At 41.0% G+C, this 14,532-nt stretch overlaps 1 protein-coding gene across 1 annotated transcript; it reads right to left on the bottom strand.

The window, feature by feature from the left end:
• Nucleotides 1-1,727: 1,727 nt before the first annotated feature.
• On the bottom strand, nt 1,728-14,337 carry ABCG8 (ATP binding cassette subfamily G member 8). Its single transcript, XM_088161237.1, has 13 exons — nt 14,072-14,337; nt 12,631-12,735; nt 11,736-11,892; nt 9,652-9,890; nt 9,111-9,243; nt 8,124-8,393; nt 6,078-6,243; nt 5,908-5,991; nt 5,398-5,597; nt 5,206-5,282; nt 3,651-3,918; nt 2,988-3,115; nt 1,728-2,534 (listed from the first exon to the last, which is right to left on the bottom strand). The coding sequence occupies exons 1-13, from the start codon at nt 14,159-14,161 to the stop codon at nt 2,397-2,399; spliced, it is 2,055 nt and encodes a 684-aa protein (XP_088017363.1). The 5' UTR covers nt 14,162-14,337; the 3' UTR covers nt 1,728-2,396.
• Between the last annotated feature and the right edge of the window lie 195 nt (nt 14,338-14,532).

Here is a 14,532-nt window from a genome sequence, read left to right as displayed (position 1 = left end):
CCACCCACTCTTCCCTGAGCTCTGCTCCATACACAGCCCCACGGATGCTATTGTTAGGCATGAACACTAATTGCTGGTATTTCAAGGCTCCTACCTTCTTATTGCTAAAGCCTGTAACAATAATCACAGCCTATATTCCCCATCTCTCGGCATCAAGGAAACAAGATATGATCATAGGCAGTGTGCTAATGTAATTGTAGTATATAGAATATGAGCTTTTTCTGTGTAAACAGAGGCCTGGCCACATCCTATGATAGCTCTTCCCACACTCTGCACGCGGGCTGTTCCTCGGCTCACCGCTCAAGTCCCCATTATGGATACATCCACCCTTGTCATAACACCACCTCTGAAACACTCACACCGTTTGGTCCTGCTGCATAATGGTAAGAGGGTGGAATATTAAATGGAAAAAGGCTGTTTAAGTAATGTCAGCAGCCTGACTAATTTCACAAAAGGAAGGAAATTCAAAGTTAAGGCTATGGTATATTCTTATCTAGATGCCTGAAGATTTCTGTGCATGACAATATGCCCCTAAAATTCAGAGCTGTCCCTTATGTCTTTAATTTCTCCCATTGTGTCGCTCCTTTTTTTTTATTAAACATCAAAGTGAATTCACAACAGAGAGTCAGCCTAGAATTTAATCCTCTAAATACCTTGAAAATAGAGGTTTAGACTAGAAGTACCAATATATACCCTTAAAACTTCAGTGTAATATAAAAGAGATTCTAATCACAACAGATCATTACAAAGAAGAGTAAACCACTTTAAAAAAAATTAAGTGTCTTAAATATAATAAAAAGGAATAATTAAGAATCAAATAGGAAGCTGCTATTCTGACAATTTAATGATGCTGAATTGGACTGAAAGAATTGGCTTTGCCACTAAAAGGCAGTGAAAATCTGATAATTTCAAAATGGCACTAAGATCAGATCAAGTGGGTTTTTTTGAAATCCAATGCAGCAGAACGAGTACGAAATGGTAGAATGCACCTTAGAAGAACCTTGGAGTGTTTTGGATTCCTTCTACTGCCTGGGGCTGAAGGCCTTATTTTATCAGACCTGCTTAACATCTACAGACCAGGGTCTTCCTGGGAATTTATTACCATGTGGAAGCTTTGAAAAGAAATGTATCAGTCCTAACTGCCAAACAGGATAATATAACACAGTTATTCTTTCATTCCTGTTTCTTAAAAAACAAACAAACAAACAAAAAAACCCCAAAACCAAAAGAAACCCAAACCAAAACAACCAAAACCAACCAAACCTCACAAGTCTATGGGACATAACAGCCGATTAACTAGGAGTTTTCCACTGTGTGCAGCATGCAAATGAAAGTCAAGCAGACAATCTGCTTTGGGTTTCTATATGTAAGAACAGAGATATGCATCTAAACTTTTAAAAGCGAGCAAGCTAATCTAACAAAATGCTCACAGCAACTGTACACCTAATTTGCACATGCACTTACCATGCCTCTGTGAATTACAGCCATTTATTTACCGATAACTCATTTTCTGAACATAACTAGGTGCACTATGACAAGCATTAATAGGTTGTTGCATCGTTACATTTTTAATTACTTAGGGGCAGGTTGGTGTTTTCTACCTGAGAACCTTAGGAAGCAAGCTTGGCAAATTGCTATGATGTGTATTGCAGCAGAGAAAGATGTCATTAATAACCATCAGTTGGTATGCATTTATATTGTAAAAATAAATCCAAGAAGGTGAGATAATTTTATTTATTACAAGATCTCATCTATACAGTGAGCAAATACTTGTTTTGGGCGTCATCAGCATATTGCTGGAACACAAAGGCAAAGCTTTAAAACACAGAAATAAAGCTTTAAGACACACAAGCAGTTAGAACACAGAGTAGTTAACAATTGTGTTTTCCATCCTTGCATGTTCTCCTGAAGCACTTGTGAAATCTGCTGTGTTGCTTTCCTCTGCGCTGTACTTAATATGTTAAATGTCATATATGCCACAGAAAGTGCTTTGATCCTGTTCTCTTGCAGCCCTCTGAATTAAGCGTTATCACCGTATGTTCAAACATTATGGACAAAAACATCAGCTCTTATTACAGAGTGCCATGGCTCCTTTTATATCGGTGGCCCATAGCTCAGACTATTTCCAGATGTGCGGGACTCACAAGCGCCCTGTCACTCGTTCAGACGGTACGTGAAGCAAACAAAAAGCCCCAAGCCCACCCCCGACCCCAATCCCAGGCTGCAGCCGCGGTCCGTGGCAGGCTCCTGCCCGCGTCCCGACTCCTGGGGTTCTGCTGCCATCCTGTGGCTGCCGGCGCTCCCCGCTGCCGGGCGGCTGCCGGGGCTCCCGCACCGGGAGCCTTCATCCCCTGCCTTCCTGCAGGGCCGGCCGTCACCTGCTGCCTCCGCTGCTCTTACCAGTCTTGGGTCGATTTCTGCTTGATAAAGCGCAGAGATAAATAGTATAAAAGCAGGAAGCTGCAAATGATGCCAGTGAGGACAAGGTAGCTCACGTAGAGAGGGTGGGAGTCCAGGTCCAGAGCCTGAGTGACCTGCAGTGACCAGTAACACAAAATTAGGAAAAGACACAAAATTTTCATGCTGGATGTGTGAAGTGTGTTTTATGTGTCAGATTCCCTGCCCTCTCCTACCTCCCTGTGTTTTCCAGCTCGGGTGGTTTGATAGAGGGTTGCAGCTATGCTATTCCTATTTCAGAAGAACACAGCTCAGCTTCTAAAGAATTCCAGCAAAGTACATTATTTGGGGTTGGTGTAGGAAAGAGTTGCCCTTTATTATTTTCTTTTTTCTCTTCAACTAAAAGAAGGAGTGACTGCTGTAGGGCCATCTTCAGGAACAAATTTACAACCACGTAAATCAACACTTGGTGTGTTGATCTGGCGATTGCCGAATTTGAGGCCTACACCATCTATTTAAGTATGACAGGCTTTCAAAGAGCATTCCAATTTCTTACCAAATGTGTGCAACAATTTTTATTACCAACTTACAAGTTTCCCTGGTATTTGATAAGTAATGTTTCGATCAGTCATTTCGTATGTGGTGTCAGTGAATTGAACTTGCATCATTCCTTGAAAATTCCATCTGAGGAAAGAGATTTTTGAAACCCAAAAAGGAACTGAAAAAGAAAATGACAGAAATTGATACACATACACAAAACTTGAGACCTCGAATACTGCTGTGCTGCTGCCAAATACAGCAGGTTTGTCTCACTTCTTGACAGCCAGAGGCTGTAAACATGTGACAGTTTATTATGGGACAAAATGGCAGATATACTTTACATAGTTACATGGAGATGGGAAATCAGGAGTTAGCTAATATCCATATCCATCAAACTCCCCCTGTCAACTAAGTCTTCCTGGAGCTCCATCTTCGTCTCTTGAATACAGTTTTTTTTACTGAAGAATTTAGCAATCACATAAGAAGCTAGCCTTTCATTAGTGTTTTTTTGACCAAACTTCTCGTTGCCTCATTTTCAGATGGAGAAACTGTAAAATGTAAATGTAAAATGGATGACCTGACTGCACTGTCACCTTCCAAGAAGATAATTACACAGGTAAGAATAAAGCTGAGTTTTCTTGCACAGGACGTACTGTCACTGACTAAAGCCATCGATGTTTCAGTTTGGAGGGAGGGTGGGAGCTTTGTCTTACCTGTCCAGAGGCTGTTTAGGCTTATCACAAAACCACCACTCAGGTAGAATGATGTGAAGAGGACATTGCCAAGGAAGGCCGAGAGCTGTAACGTCGGCAGCAGAGCTGCCACCCAAAGTGCCATGGCACGGGCACTGTAAACAGCCAACCACAACAACAGGAAGTTCAGCAGGAAATGCTCTGCCTCAGGAACAAGGTTTGCCAGCCAGTAGATGGGAACCCCATAAATTATAACAAAAACGCAGTGTTCTGGGAGCTCCCCCAAAATCTGTTTGGGAAGATAAAAAATTTTAAAAAGGGAAAAAGGTGAATGATAATTACAAAAATACGAGATGTGCCTTAATGTACTTATGGACAGTTTATAAGAGCTATAGGAAATACTCCCTTAGAATGAAATCATCTCCCTGTTAGGGCTTGACAGTGACATGCAAAACCAATCCACAACAGAAAGAAAACCTTGCAATTTTTTTCTCCAGTTGTGACAATGCCTAAAACTAATGGTTACAGTTTATTTTGTTAAAGAGTTTGGGAGCTTCTAAGAATACAATATACTTTTGCTGTGAACTGGTGTGCTTGGCAACAGTAATATTGTTACTGACTCATGACAACTGAATATTTTGTCCCAATTTGGTTGAAACTACTGTGAGATCAAATTTGAGACAAATTTGGCTGTTGGTCCTTTCACCACCTTGTCCCCAATGCAGTCCTGTAAGCAATTTGATTCACTGTAAAGCAAAAGCATAACTGGGATTTTCTGAAATATCTAAAGAAAGTATTAGTTCTTCCAAAGAGGGTTGCTACTATCCTCTAATACCAAGGTTGTAACAAATTACATCGATTTCTCTGTGAATAATCTGCAATCTTTGTGACACAATGCAAAGAATATTTTTCTCTGGCAACCACTAATAAGCATTTAAAATCTTGTGCAGAAATGGAAACCTAAATTACAGATGCCATGGCAGGCAGAACTCATCTAACATCACAAAAGAGGGATTATTCAAAACCCTTGTGAAAAAGAGAATGTAGTTTTTTAAAAAGTTCTAAATTTAATTCTAGAAACTCTGGCTCTTTGTGCATGTAATACATTTTTTAGCTCAGACCAATACATGCCCAAACAACTACTGGAAATATCACAGCATTTTGTCATTTCTGTTTTACCTCTGCTTTAGCATTTGATATGAGTGTTTTGTTTTACAGATCAAGATATGTAAGCAAACTTTCAGAGATGCTGAAGTGAATTAAATAAGCAGCTATGTAAAAATTGTCTAAACCTGGAAATCTGAGATTTTTCACATTTTGGCCAAAGAACCCAGTGAAAAGTTCTTCTTTGGCTTTTCTGTGTGTGATATCAGCCATGACTTATGGCAAAGTTCTAAACTAGTGTGAGGCTTAATCTATAAATGCTAAGGAAGCGAGACTGATAGCCTTAGCTGGCAGACACAACAGAACAAAGTCTGATATGAATGTGATTATTTATACAACAAGGCTTTGGTTTGCTTGTGTTGTTTAACGTTTGAGTCAGCTGTTTGTATTTCCTGGCAACAAAACCAATTACCTTAGCAAAGAAGTATGGGCTAACAGAGTACATTCCACCTTCCAAGTCATGATAAAGCATTGCTCTTTCTGAATGACCTGCAGGGTAGGAACAAACACACTGAGTTGTATTAATAAGTCTATTTTTTTTAATAGATATAAGAATTTTTTTATATTGATTCCTTATAGCATTCACAAGAAGACTGACACTTACATTTGGCAATAACATCCAAAATTATTGTGAATGGGATTAGGGCACCTATCATGTACAGCAGTGCTGTTGTGTCACGAATAGAGAGTCCGTTTTTTTCATGGCCATAGTACAAAAATCCAATTAGTAATGACATAAGAAGGGCTTCAAATCCATGGATTAATAATGTTGAAAGATCTCTGAAGTCATTGGAGACCTGACGACTAGGAAAACAGCAATATTGACCGTAAGATATAATACTTACTAATGCTGGTTATATTCAGACACATAGCCCCAAACAGTGTTAAAATCAGTTCTTGGAACTTGCTGGCTTTGGCTAGGACAGGAGTTGGGCTCCCTGTAAAGGATTTTACCTAATCAAACCTATGAAGCACCTGTAGCCACCAAGTATTTCAGATCTGAAATGCTGAAAGCCTGAAGGACAATTGGTGTGGGACGTTCTGTGCCTCTTTCTGATGATTTTAAATACAAATGGGCAGTATACATAACTGTTTGTGCTGAAGATTAAGTTACCTTAATAATATAGTGAACTGCTTTAAGGCTCCTGGTAATTGATCACTTGAATGGTGAGGCATATTGATAACCTCTTCTGAATTCCTGGCCAAAAGAAAAAGAGGAAAAAAGAAATTAGCACAAGGTGTAGCTGTTATTCCAGATGTTTTGTATTACACTCTTTTCTTTACCTCTGCTTGATGACTGTGGTCTCAGCGTTGTCTCCTTCAGTAGCTTTCCATAAGAAATCATCAAAATGTTTGACCTTTTCTACAAACAAGTTGGCAAGAGCATTTGCTCTTTTTCGGCTTTCCATCTCCTTTTCTGCAGTCTGTTTATCGATACTGGTAAAGTCAACTGCAAGACATTACTTGATGTGAGTCCATGTGCTATAGAAGAAATAACTTTACGATGTGTTCAGAATCAGGGATTTCATTGGGAGCAAACAGTCCAATCTGTGTACATGCACTAACTTACAACAGTTAAAAGGATCAGTTATTTTAGGTAATTGGAGATGAACAGATTGTTAATGCGTATGTTTCTTACCTAGTCACTCAATGAATCACTGAGAGATTACATAATTGCTTATTATAGTATTATACACTACTATTTCAGATTTTTATAAATTTTGCACCTTGAGAGCAGTGCTGAGAAAAAGAGTTTGAATTTCCTTCCTGGCATGTAGGTATTTACAGTCTTTTATGTGACTTTGACTTAAATCACCTTTTCTCTTCCTCTGCAAAATTATAGTTCCTGTCTTAGTTGTATCTTATCCTGTCTTAGTTGTATCTTACAGAGGTGCCATAAAATTTACCTGATACTGAGAAAGTCCAAAAGAAGTTATCTAAGGACAACACAGTCATACCAATAATAGTTGACTTAGCTTTTTTTTTTTTCAATCTAAACTTACAATAGTATTTCCTCATGCTGACCTTTGGTATAGATTGACAATACCTGATGTTTTACAGACGCTTTCTGAGAGAACCATCACTGCACATTTTCTAATGCCTTGCACTGGGCTGATCGTGTCTGCTCAGCCACTCTTAGGAGGAGTCCATCAGAAATTCTTTGCTTTCCCTTCTGCCCTGGTCACCTGTTTCTCTGTCAGATACACAGCCAGCATCTGTGTGTTTCCATCAGGTGCTCCCTCTTGCTGTGGATGCTCTGCCATCCTGTCCTATTTCCACCTTCCTGCTGCCCATATTTCCTTTATTTTCCTGTGGGTACTGACTCAGTGCATACCATTCAATGATCTTCCACCTGCCTCTCTGCCCTCCCCACCTCCATGTCACTGGGGTTTGTCTCTGTAACCACAGGCTGTAACTACAGGTTTCCCAGGGCTGCCTCTCGTTCTCCATTCCCATACAGGGGTGCTGCAAGCCTTCCCCAAGGCTGTCCTTGGCTGAGGACTGCTCTGAACCCTGATGGTGACAAAGGTCTTTTTGTGGGGCTTGACACCAAGGTTAACTTGTGTTTATCTCTGCGCAGCTGGCACTGCCTGCCACACACGCACAGCTGAAGAGGTTACTCCAGAGCATTGTGCTTGTCTGAGGTCTGTACCAGGTTTGCTGGCCAACTTGAGTGCAAAGATCTAAGGGCTGGAATTGAATCAGCCTCTGTTCAGAGATTCCTGCCATTAGATTAACAGGCAGATTTCCTTTTCACCTTGCAAAAAACCAGAAGATGGATGGATGGATTTGAAACCAAGTCAACTTTCTTTGAGGAGTAAAAAGATTACTGATTTGGATTAGGATTTTCTCCCTTCCAGTGTGCTCTGCAGGGCAGCACTCCTTTTCCCCATTGCCTGTTGCAGATTTGTCTCAGACTAGGAGCTAGCTTCTGGGAAACAAACTTCCACATTTTCTTAATTTAGACATCAGAGAACTGTCTACAGAAAGCAGTTGATCAGTTTATCTGTGTCTTTCCCAGAGAAGAAGTTTCAACCAGCTAAGACATGGGGATAAGTATGCTAAACATGTCAACAAGTTATTGCATCTGGCATGGTTAGAGGTAGCATTTTTAAAATTAGTTTTATCTGTACCTCTTGTTTTTGCTACATTTCCTGTACTGACAAATAAGGATTCTATTAAAAACTGAACCTTCTGCAATATTGATTTGAGTTAGTTACAAGGCATTTCTAAGACAATCATGGTCAATAAAAATCAACATCACCTAGCCACTTAGGAAAGCAAATTATTTCCAGTAATCCTTTTTTAATGACAGTTCTTGATACTGACCGTAGAAATCTGCAGGATTGCTGTACCTTGGGCAAGGATAGCCTAGTTCTGTGAAATACTGGACCATGTCTTTAGCTGTTCCACAGTAGGCAGTGAGTCCAGAAGTCATCAGAAGAACCAAATCAAACAGTTGGAAGATATCTGACCGAGGCTGATGAAGTGAAAGAAGAACCAATCTGTTTCCTCTGGCCAGTCTGGATAATGTAATCACAAGGTTATGTGCAGTAAAACTGTCCAGTCCAGATGTGGGTTCATCAAGTATGAGTATTCCTGCCAAAGACAGTAAGTTTAGCTGTGGAAAGCAGCATGTTTGGTTTGGAAAATATATTCTAAGTGAAATGGTGCTAGTGCATAAAACTTCACTCATTATTTTTAAATTTAAAGAAAATAATAATTTCTTTTTTTTTTTTTTTTTTACTTCAGTACTTCCATTCCTGAGCATCACTTCTTACAAAAGCGATAACCTGCTTTCCCCATAGCTACACAAGTATAGCTTTATACTTCTAGAGTTTTCAAATCCATACTGATATGTACAAACCAGAGCACTGCTGTGAGAGTAACTTCAGGCAACTTTGAGTAATCTTTGTGGTGGTGGTTTTAGAGAGTATGGGTGAAGGCTCCTGGGGGCCCTGCCTTGGTCTGTCTCTGCTTTTCCACTGGCAAAGGCGACTGAAACAAAAGTGTGTCAGCTGCTGAAACACTCTGTTTACAGAATTATTCCTGTGATAATTACAGTATTATCTGTTATCAGCATTGATTGCAATTGAAGCAAATGGACCAGCAGCAGTCACTAACTGTGCTGTGGAGAGGCAGCCTCTGGCAGAGGGTGGTGAAAGGCCTGTTAAGTGTCCCGAGTATGAACTCCTCCAGCTGCCCTGGGGGCAACTGAGTGTGTGGCTCTTCCCTGAAAACTTCCATCTTCGTGCAGTGCCCCGTAGTGCCCGAGAGCAGTGTGGTGGGCCCCAGGAAGGTGTGAGTTGTGCTCACCCGGGTTCCAGAGCAGCTGCACGCCGATGCTCACCCTGCGCCGCTCTCCCCCGGACACGCCCCGCAGGTACTCGTTCCCCACCCGGGTGTTGGCGCACTGCCGCAGGCGGAGCTCTGCGATCACATCTTCCACCTGCGGGGATCCAAGGGTGACAGGCGTCAAGAGAGAGTTCATTTGCACATTCGTGCATAGATGAAACTGAAAATATGATTAATATGGGTAAAATTCATCTGGATATCTCATTGCTAGAGACACGTGAAAACAAATCTTGATTTTAGAGGCAACGTTTAAAAAGACTCAGCGATCAAAAATTTAGTTTGTCTTTCAGCCTCTCTAATGCTTTCTCTAGAGTGTCATTTTTATGAGCTTTGGAACAATTGCTGGTTTCTATCTTGAAAGATGAAAAAGGTTTATAATTCATAATCTACATAAAAAAATGCCAGATTAGCTGTTCTGACTCCAAACACACAGGATCTCTTGGATAATTCCTGTCAGACACATTTTTGACAACTTTATTTTTTTCCCCAACAGCTTAATTACCCTTTTTTTCCTTTGTGAGTCTGAAAAAAACTTTGGAAGGCGCAGTTTGGCAACGAACAATAGTGTTTCTCTGACAGTCAGGTGGGGGAGCAGTCGGTCATCCTGCCTCACGTGTGCTATGCATTTCCTAACAAGCTGGGGAGTGATGGGTTTGTTGTTGATCGTGACTTGACCAGACTTGATTTTGCCTCCATGATCCCGGCAGGTTATCACGTCAAGCAAGGATGTCTTTCCACCAGCTAGAAAAATAAAAATTGAAAATTAATTTCCAAGGGATGGTTTTGAAAAGTTATTTTGTCACGGACAGAGATGTTAAGGATAAAAAATTCTTCGCCAACCCCTCCTAAACTTTTCCCAAAGTCACAGAGACAGGGTGATCTTCAAGGAAAACCCTGACTATAAGCTTCTGTTCAGGAAATCTCTCCCCTCTGGAATGGAGTATATAAATCCTTATCATTTCTCAGCAGAATTGAGCAGTTGGGCTTTGAGGACAGCTTCATGAACACAAGAAGTGTCTCTTATCTCTGGTAAACTCTCACTTTTGAAACAGAGGTGAAAGATGGTTCTGTCTTGGCTGCAGGGCTGGCACCCAAATGCTCATCAAGAGCTTTCTTTGTGGAGGGATTTGTGAATTCAGAAATAGCAGCTGGATCAGCTCAATGACTAAGGTAATGAGTGATTATACAGACAATAAGAGCATTAATCACAATTGAAATAAAAATTATTATGACTTAAATTAGACAAAAAGTCATTTAAATAATTAAGAAAAGCTGGCTCATACCCAGAGGTAAGAAAAGTAAAACAATGAAAATAAAACCTGATTTAGAGTTAAACAGCAAATGAATTTTTCCTTTTTGTTGTATGATTCTGTATGTAAACACACAGAACTCTCTTATGATTAGATGTCATTTATTTCTAGTCTCCCTGTTGAAAGATTAACTCCACACTTGCTTCTTAATACATACATCTTAAAAAAGAAACCCATCCATCTGTAAACCACGTATTGCTCTGCTTAAGAGTGACATATTGATTGCCATTGACAATGTGAAACCCATCAGCAGTTTAATCCATTTTACTAAGGCATTTGATGAAATAGATGATAAACAGCTTTTGAAAATAGTTTGACTAGTTTGCTGAAAGGGGTTTGTGCTCAGTGTATGTTGCCTTACAAAGGTGCTATATCTATAACTCAGTATGTTATTTCATCTCACAAAGCTTTTCCTTTTATTATCAGGAGAATCTCTAAGGTAAGCTTCACTTGCATTAAGAATATGTGCTAAGGAAAAATTCCCATGGCAATAGGGAAGAAAAATCTCTTTTTTTTTTTTGGAATAAAGTTAAAACTGCTTTGGAAAATATGCCTTGCCTTTGAGAGAGAGCATCTTCACTGAGCTAACCTAATGTAAGACTCTAGTGGAGACACAGCCATGGGAGGTTTTGCCTCCCAACTACATTTAATTCAGTTTAAAGGTCTTGTGTCTACTTCTTGTGTCCCCCTTGACGAGTCCCACCAGAAAATGGAAGAAAAAAACAAACCCCAGCGTAATAAAGCAGTAACACCAGACAGAAGAACAACTGTCTTTTCTTCTCTGTAAGTTTCTATTAATTAATGCAAATGCAATATTTTATCCTGTTAGAATTGTTTCAGTCCAAATGCAATTCCTGCTTATGGTTATGCAAGTTGGCACTGATCTTTCTTATGGGGTCTGGCCTCATTTGTTTGCTATCTGAGCATGGTCTGCAATTGGCCTGTTTTGAATCTGAGCCATGAAACTGATTCATGTCCAGCAGATCTGGGGCTGCAAGGCCACACTTGTAATAATACCTCACTACACCTCAGGAAACAGAATGCAAACGTGTGCAGAGCATAACAAAATTTGGTTTGAAAATAAATTTTCATCCTCTCTTCCGCCCCGTATCTTTGTTTCCTTGTTCATCATGTCACTTAAATAATGTATTTTAGTGGCACATCCAATAGTTTTTCTCAACTAGATTTTGACATTATAAAGACTGCAGAGTGTTGCTCTTGATTGTGTACATTTTATCTGAGAGCTGGTCATATAAAGAAATGTGGCTGCTCTTACCAGTGCTTCCTATAACTGCAAGCATCTGACCACTTCGCACTTTTAGATTCAGATTTTGGATTACTGACACGTGGGAACGGGGATCTGATTTCCAGGTCCAGGGCATTTTCATTTGAGCAAGGTTCTCATACCAGGGAATCTGGGATGCCATGTTAACCTAACAAAGAAGGAAACAAGTCCCTTAAATTCAAGAAATAAACTAACAACAACAATAAACTAACTTCAAAGTTACAATACTACAAGCAAAGCATATATTAAAATATTATTGCTCATCTTCAGAAATACATAGAAGGAAGTTCTTTTGCAGCCACCTATGCTTTCTTGCCTTGCTTCTTGTTCTGTTAATCACTAAAGCTCTCTCTGTCCTTTGTTACTTTGGGAATTTATTATTATTGTAAATTTTAAATGTTTCAAACTTTAAATATAATTAGAAATTCCACGAAACTTAAATTGTGAAATCTTATTCAGATGCCATGGTGAGGAGGAGAAGAAACATTTCACTGATTCATTGAAATCCTCCTTGTTAGTAATCTTCTCTTTATCCCCTTCCACGTACCTTTTCTTGCTGGCAAGAGCTCCTTTCATCCCTAGCTGAACAGCAAGTCCCTCTGCTCCAGCCCTCAGAGGAATAATTTTGCTCAAGACTGAAACAAAGCAGGGCCTAGAAACAGATCTCTCTTCCTGTCTTATCTCTTAACTTTACTGGATGAATTTACAATACAGGAATTAGTCTGCTGTCAATACTGCAGCCAAGAGTGTTATTCTGCTCACAAACTGAGTGTGCAACAGTTTTGTGAACTTTTTCAACTTTATTTTGCTTTTTAAATGGCCTGGGTATAGAAACAGGCATTGCTGGATATTCTTTCTGAAGGGAGATGTACAAATGACTTTTTACCTGGTAGTTGAGATCTTTGACCTCCAGAACATTTGATTTTCCACTGTATGTGAAATAAAGACTGTTATCTTCTTCAGTGTGAAAAATAGTATCCTGGGTCTTGGTCTGGAAAAGTTGTTAAAAGGTGGATTACAAGAGTTAATTACAATAATTAAGTGCTGCTAAAGTCTGAGTTCAGAAAAAATGAAGCACAAAGGGAAATTTATTTATGGGATGTAACAGCATTATTGATGAGTTACTGTAGTGCAAAAGTCTGAAAGGTTGAAATGAGTTATCAGTTATCTGTTAATCAGTGTGATGTGTGAGGGACAAACATGCTGTGCTGTGCTTTTCTAGTTGCTTTCAGACTAAAAGGGAAACTTTCAAAATGGAGATAAAGATCATGTCACTACAAAGAGATTAAACTTTTTTTTGAGAAAGAAAGACGTACTACTTCAGCAGTATTAGTCTACGGAATCAAAATGGCACATATTGTAATTGATGCATTTTGGCAGCTAAAAATGAAGTTTCATTGCAGGTATGTCCATTTACTGAATTCCATATGGACTTGTAAGACTTGGAGGCTTTATGAACAAATAGGTGTGCAGCCACTAGCCACTTTTTCTTCTCTTTTGTTTTTTTAAATTCACCATTTATCAGCTGGAACTTAATGTTCTGAGATATCAGTTAAGATAACAAGAGACTACTCGGCCCTTTTGCATACAGCTGCAATTACGAAGTCCTAGCCGAGGCAGCTTTCTGGCTTTGGGTTTAGTTCTGTGTGCATGCCTGCAGTTTTCCTTCCAGCCAGCCGTATCTCTCCCACAGCTCTGTGCTTTTCCTGCTTGTCAGACTCACACCCTGGCCAAGGCAAATGTACCTGTTCCCTGTGTACCATACCCTATGCATGCCTGTGGTATCTTTGGCAGAGGATGACCATGATCTTTGCGTGCACCTCTTGCCCTCACAGCAAACAAGGCTGATTAATTTTTTCAGTTTAAGATACGCAGCAGAAAGCAACATCACACCAAGCAGCCTGGAAAGCCACAGGAAAGCCCTCCAAACTACCCCTGCTACCAAAGCACTCTGAGCCATTCCTTATGCTGAACCTAATTTTTAAAAACAGGTGCTCCCCAGCAAATGTGGAGATCCAGCCTGAAGGCATTTCCTGGGAAAGCTGGTCCAGGATACGCTCAGGACCTTTCTCCTCCACCCACACCTTTGGAGACCCTCTCTCAGCTGCACCACGCTGGCACCTGAGCAGGGCTTGCATGGCCCCAGCCTCATGCCCGGTGTGCTCCGGTGGGGATGAGGATGCTTTCTGCTCCCGTTTCAGAGCAGGAGCAGCCCAGGGCTCGCTGACCTGGGATAGCCCTGGGCAGGATGGCTGCCTGCCTCTCCCAGCTCCTGGCCAGGGCTAGCTGGCTATGCCGGCGGGATAGCCGGGCTCCTTCCCACTCACTCCACGCGGCTCTCGCTCACAGGCAGCCTCGCACATCACCTGGCTCCAGCTGGCATCGTGCAGAGAGACATTGTCAGTAGTTTCCTTCATGGTGGTGGTGCTGGAAGGTCCCCCTCCCTGCAGTGGTTTGACTGTGGTCTCTGTGAAGGCTTCGGAAATCCTTCTCCTCTTGGTTTGGAACGCGGTCCTTTCCAGGCGCCCTCACCGCAGCACCATTGCTGCTGGCGCGCTGCGTCTCTGCAGCTGACATGACCCCGTGGACAGGGAAATACTCCCGTCCTCTGGGACACTAATAGCTCGGGCTAAAGGTACATCAGATAGCGGCTTCAGCTAATCACTGATCAGTTCTTCTCTGGAAAACGAGAGAACAGGGAACGCGTCTGTTTTCTTCGAGGTGACAAGTGCCGAGGGCATCGACCTGCCCTGACCCGGGACAGCGGGAGCGGCCCCTCTACGGTGCC

Source organism: Sturnus vulgaris, chromosome 3 (assembly GCF_052056855.1).
Source record: "Sturnus vulgaris isolate bStuVul1 chromosome 3, bStuVul1.hap1, whole genome shotgun sequence".
In the NCBI taxonomy this organism is placed as follows: domain Eukaryota; kingdom Metazoa; phylum Chordata; class Aves; order Passeriformes; family Sturnidae; genus Sturnus; species Sturnus vulgaris.
Note: the sequence above shows the minus strand (reverse complement) of the source record. Positions and strands in the feature narration are given on the sequence as shown.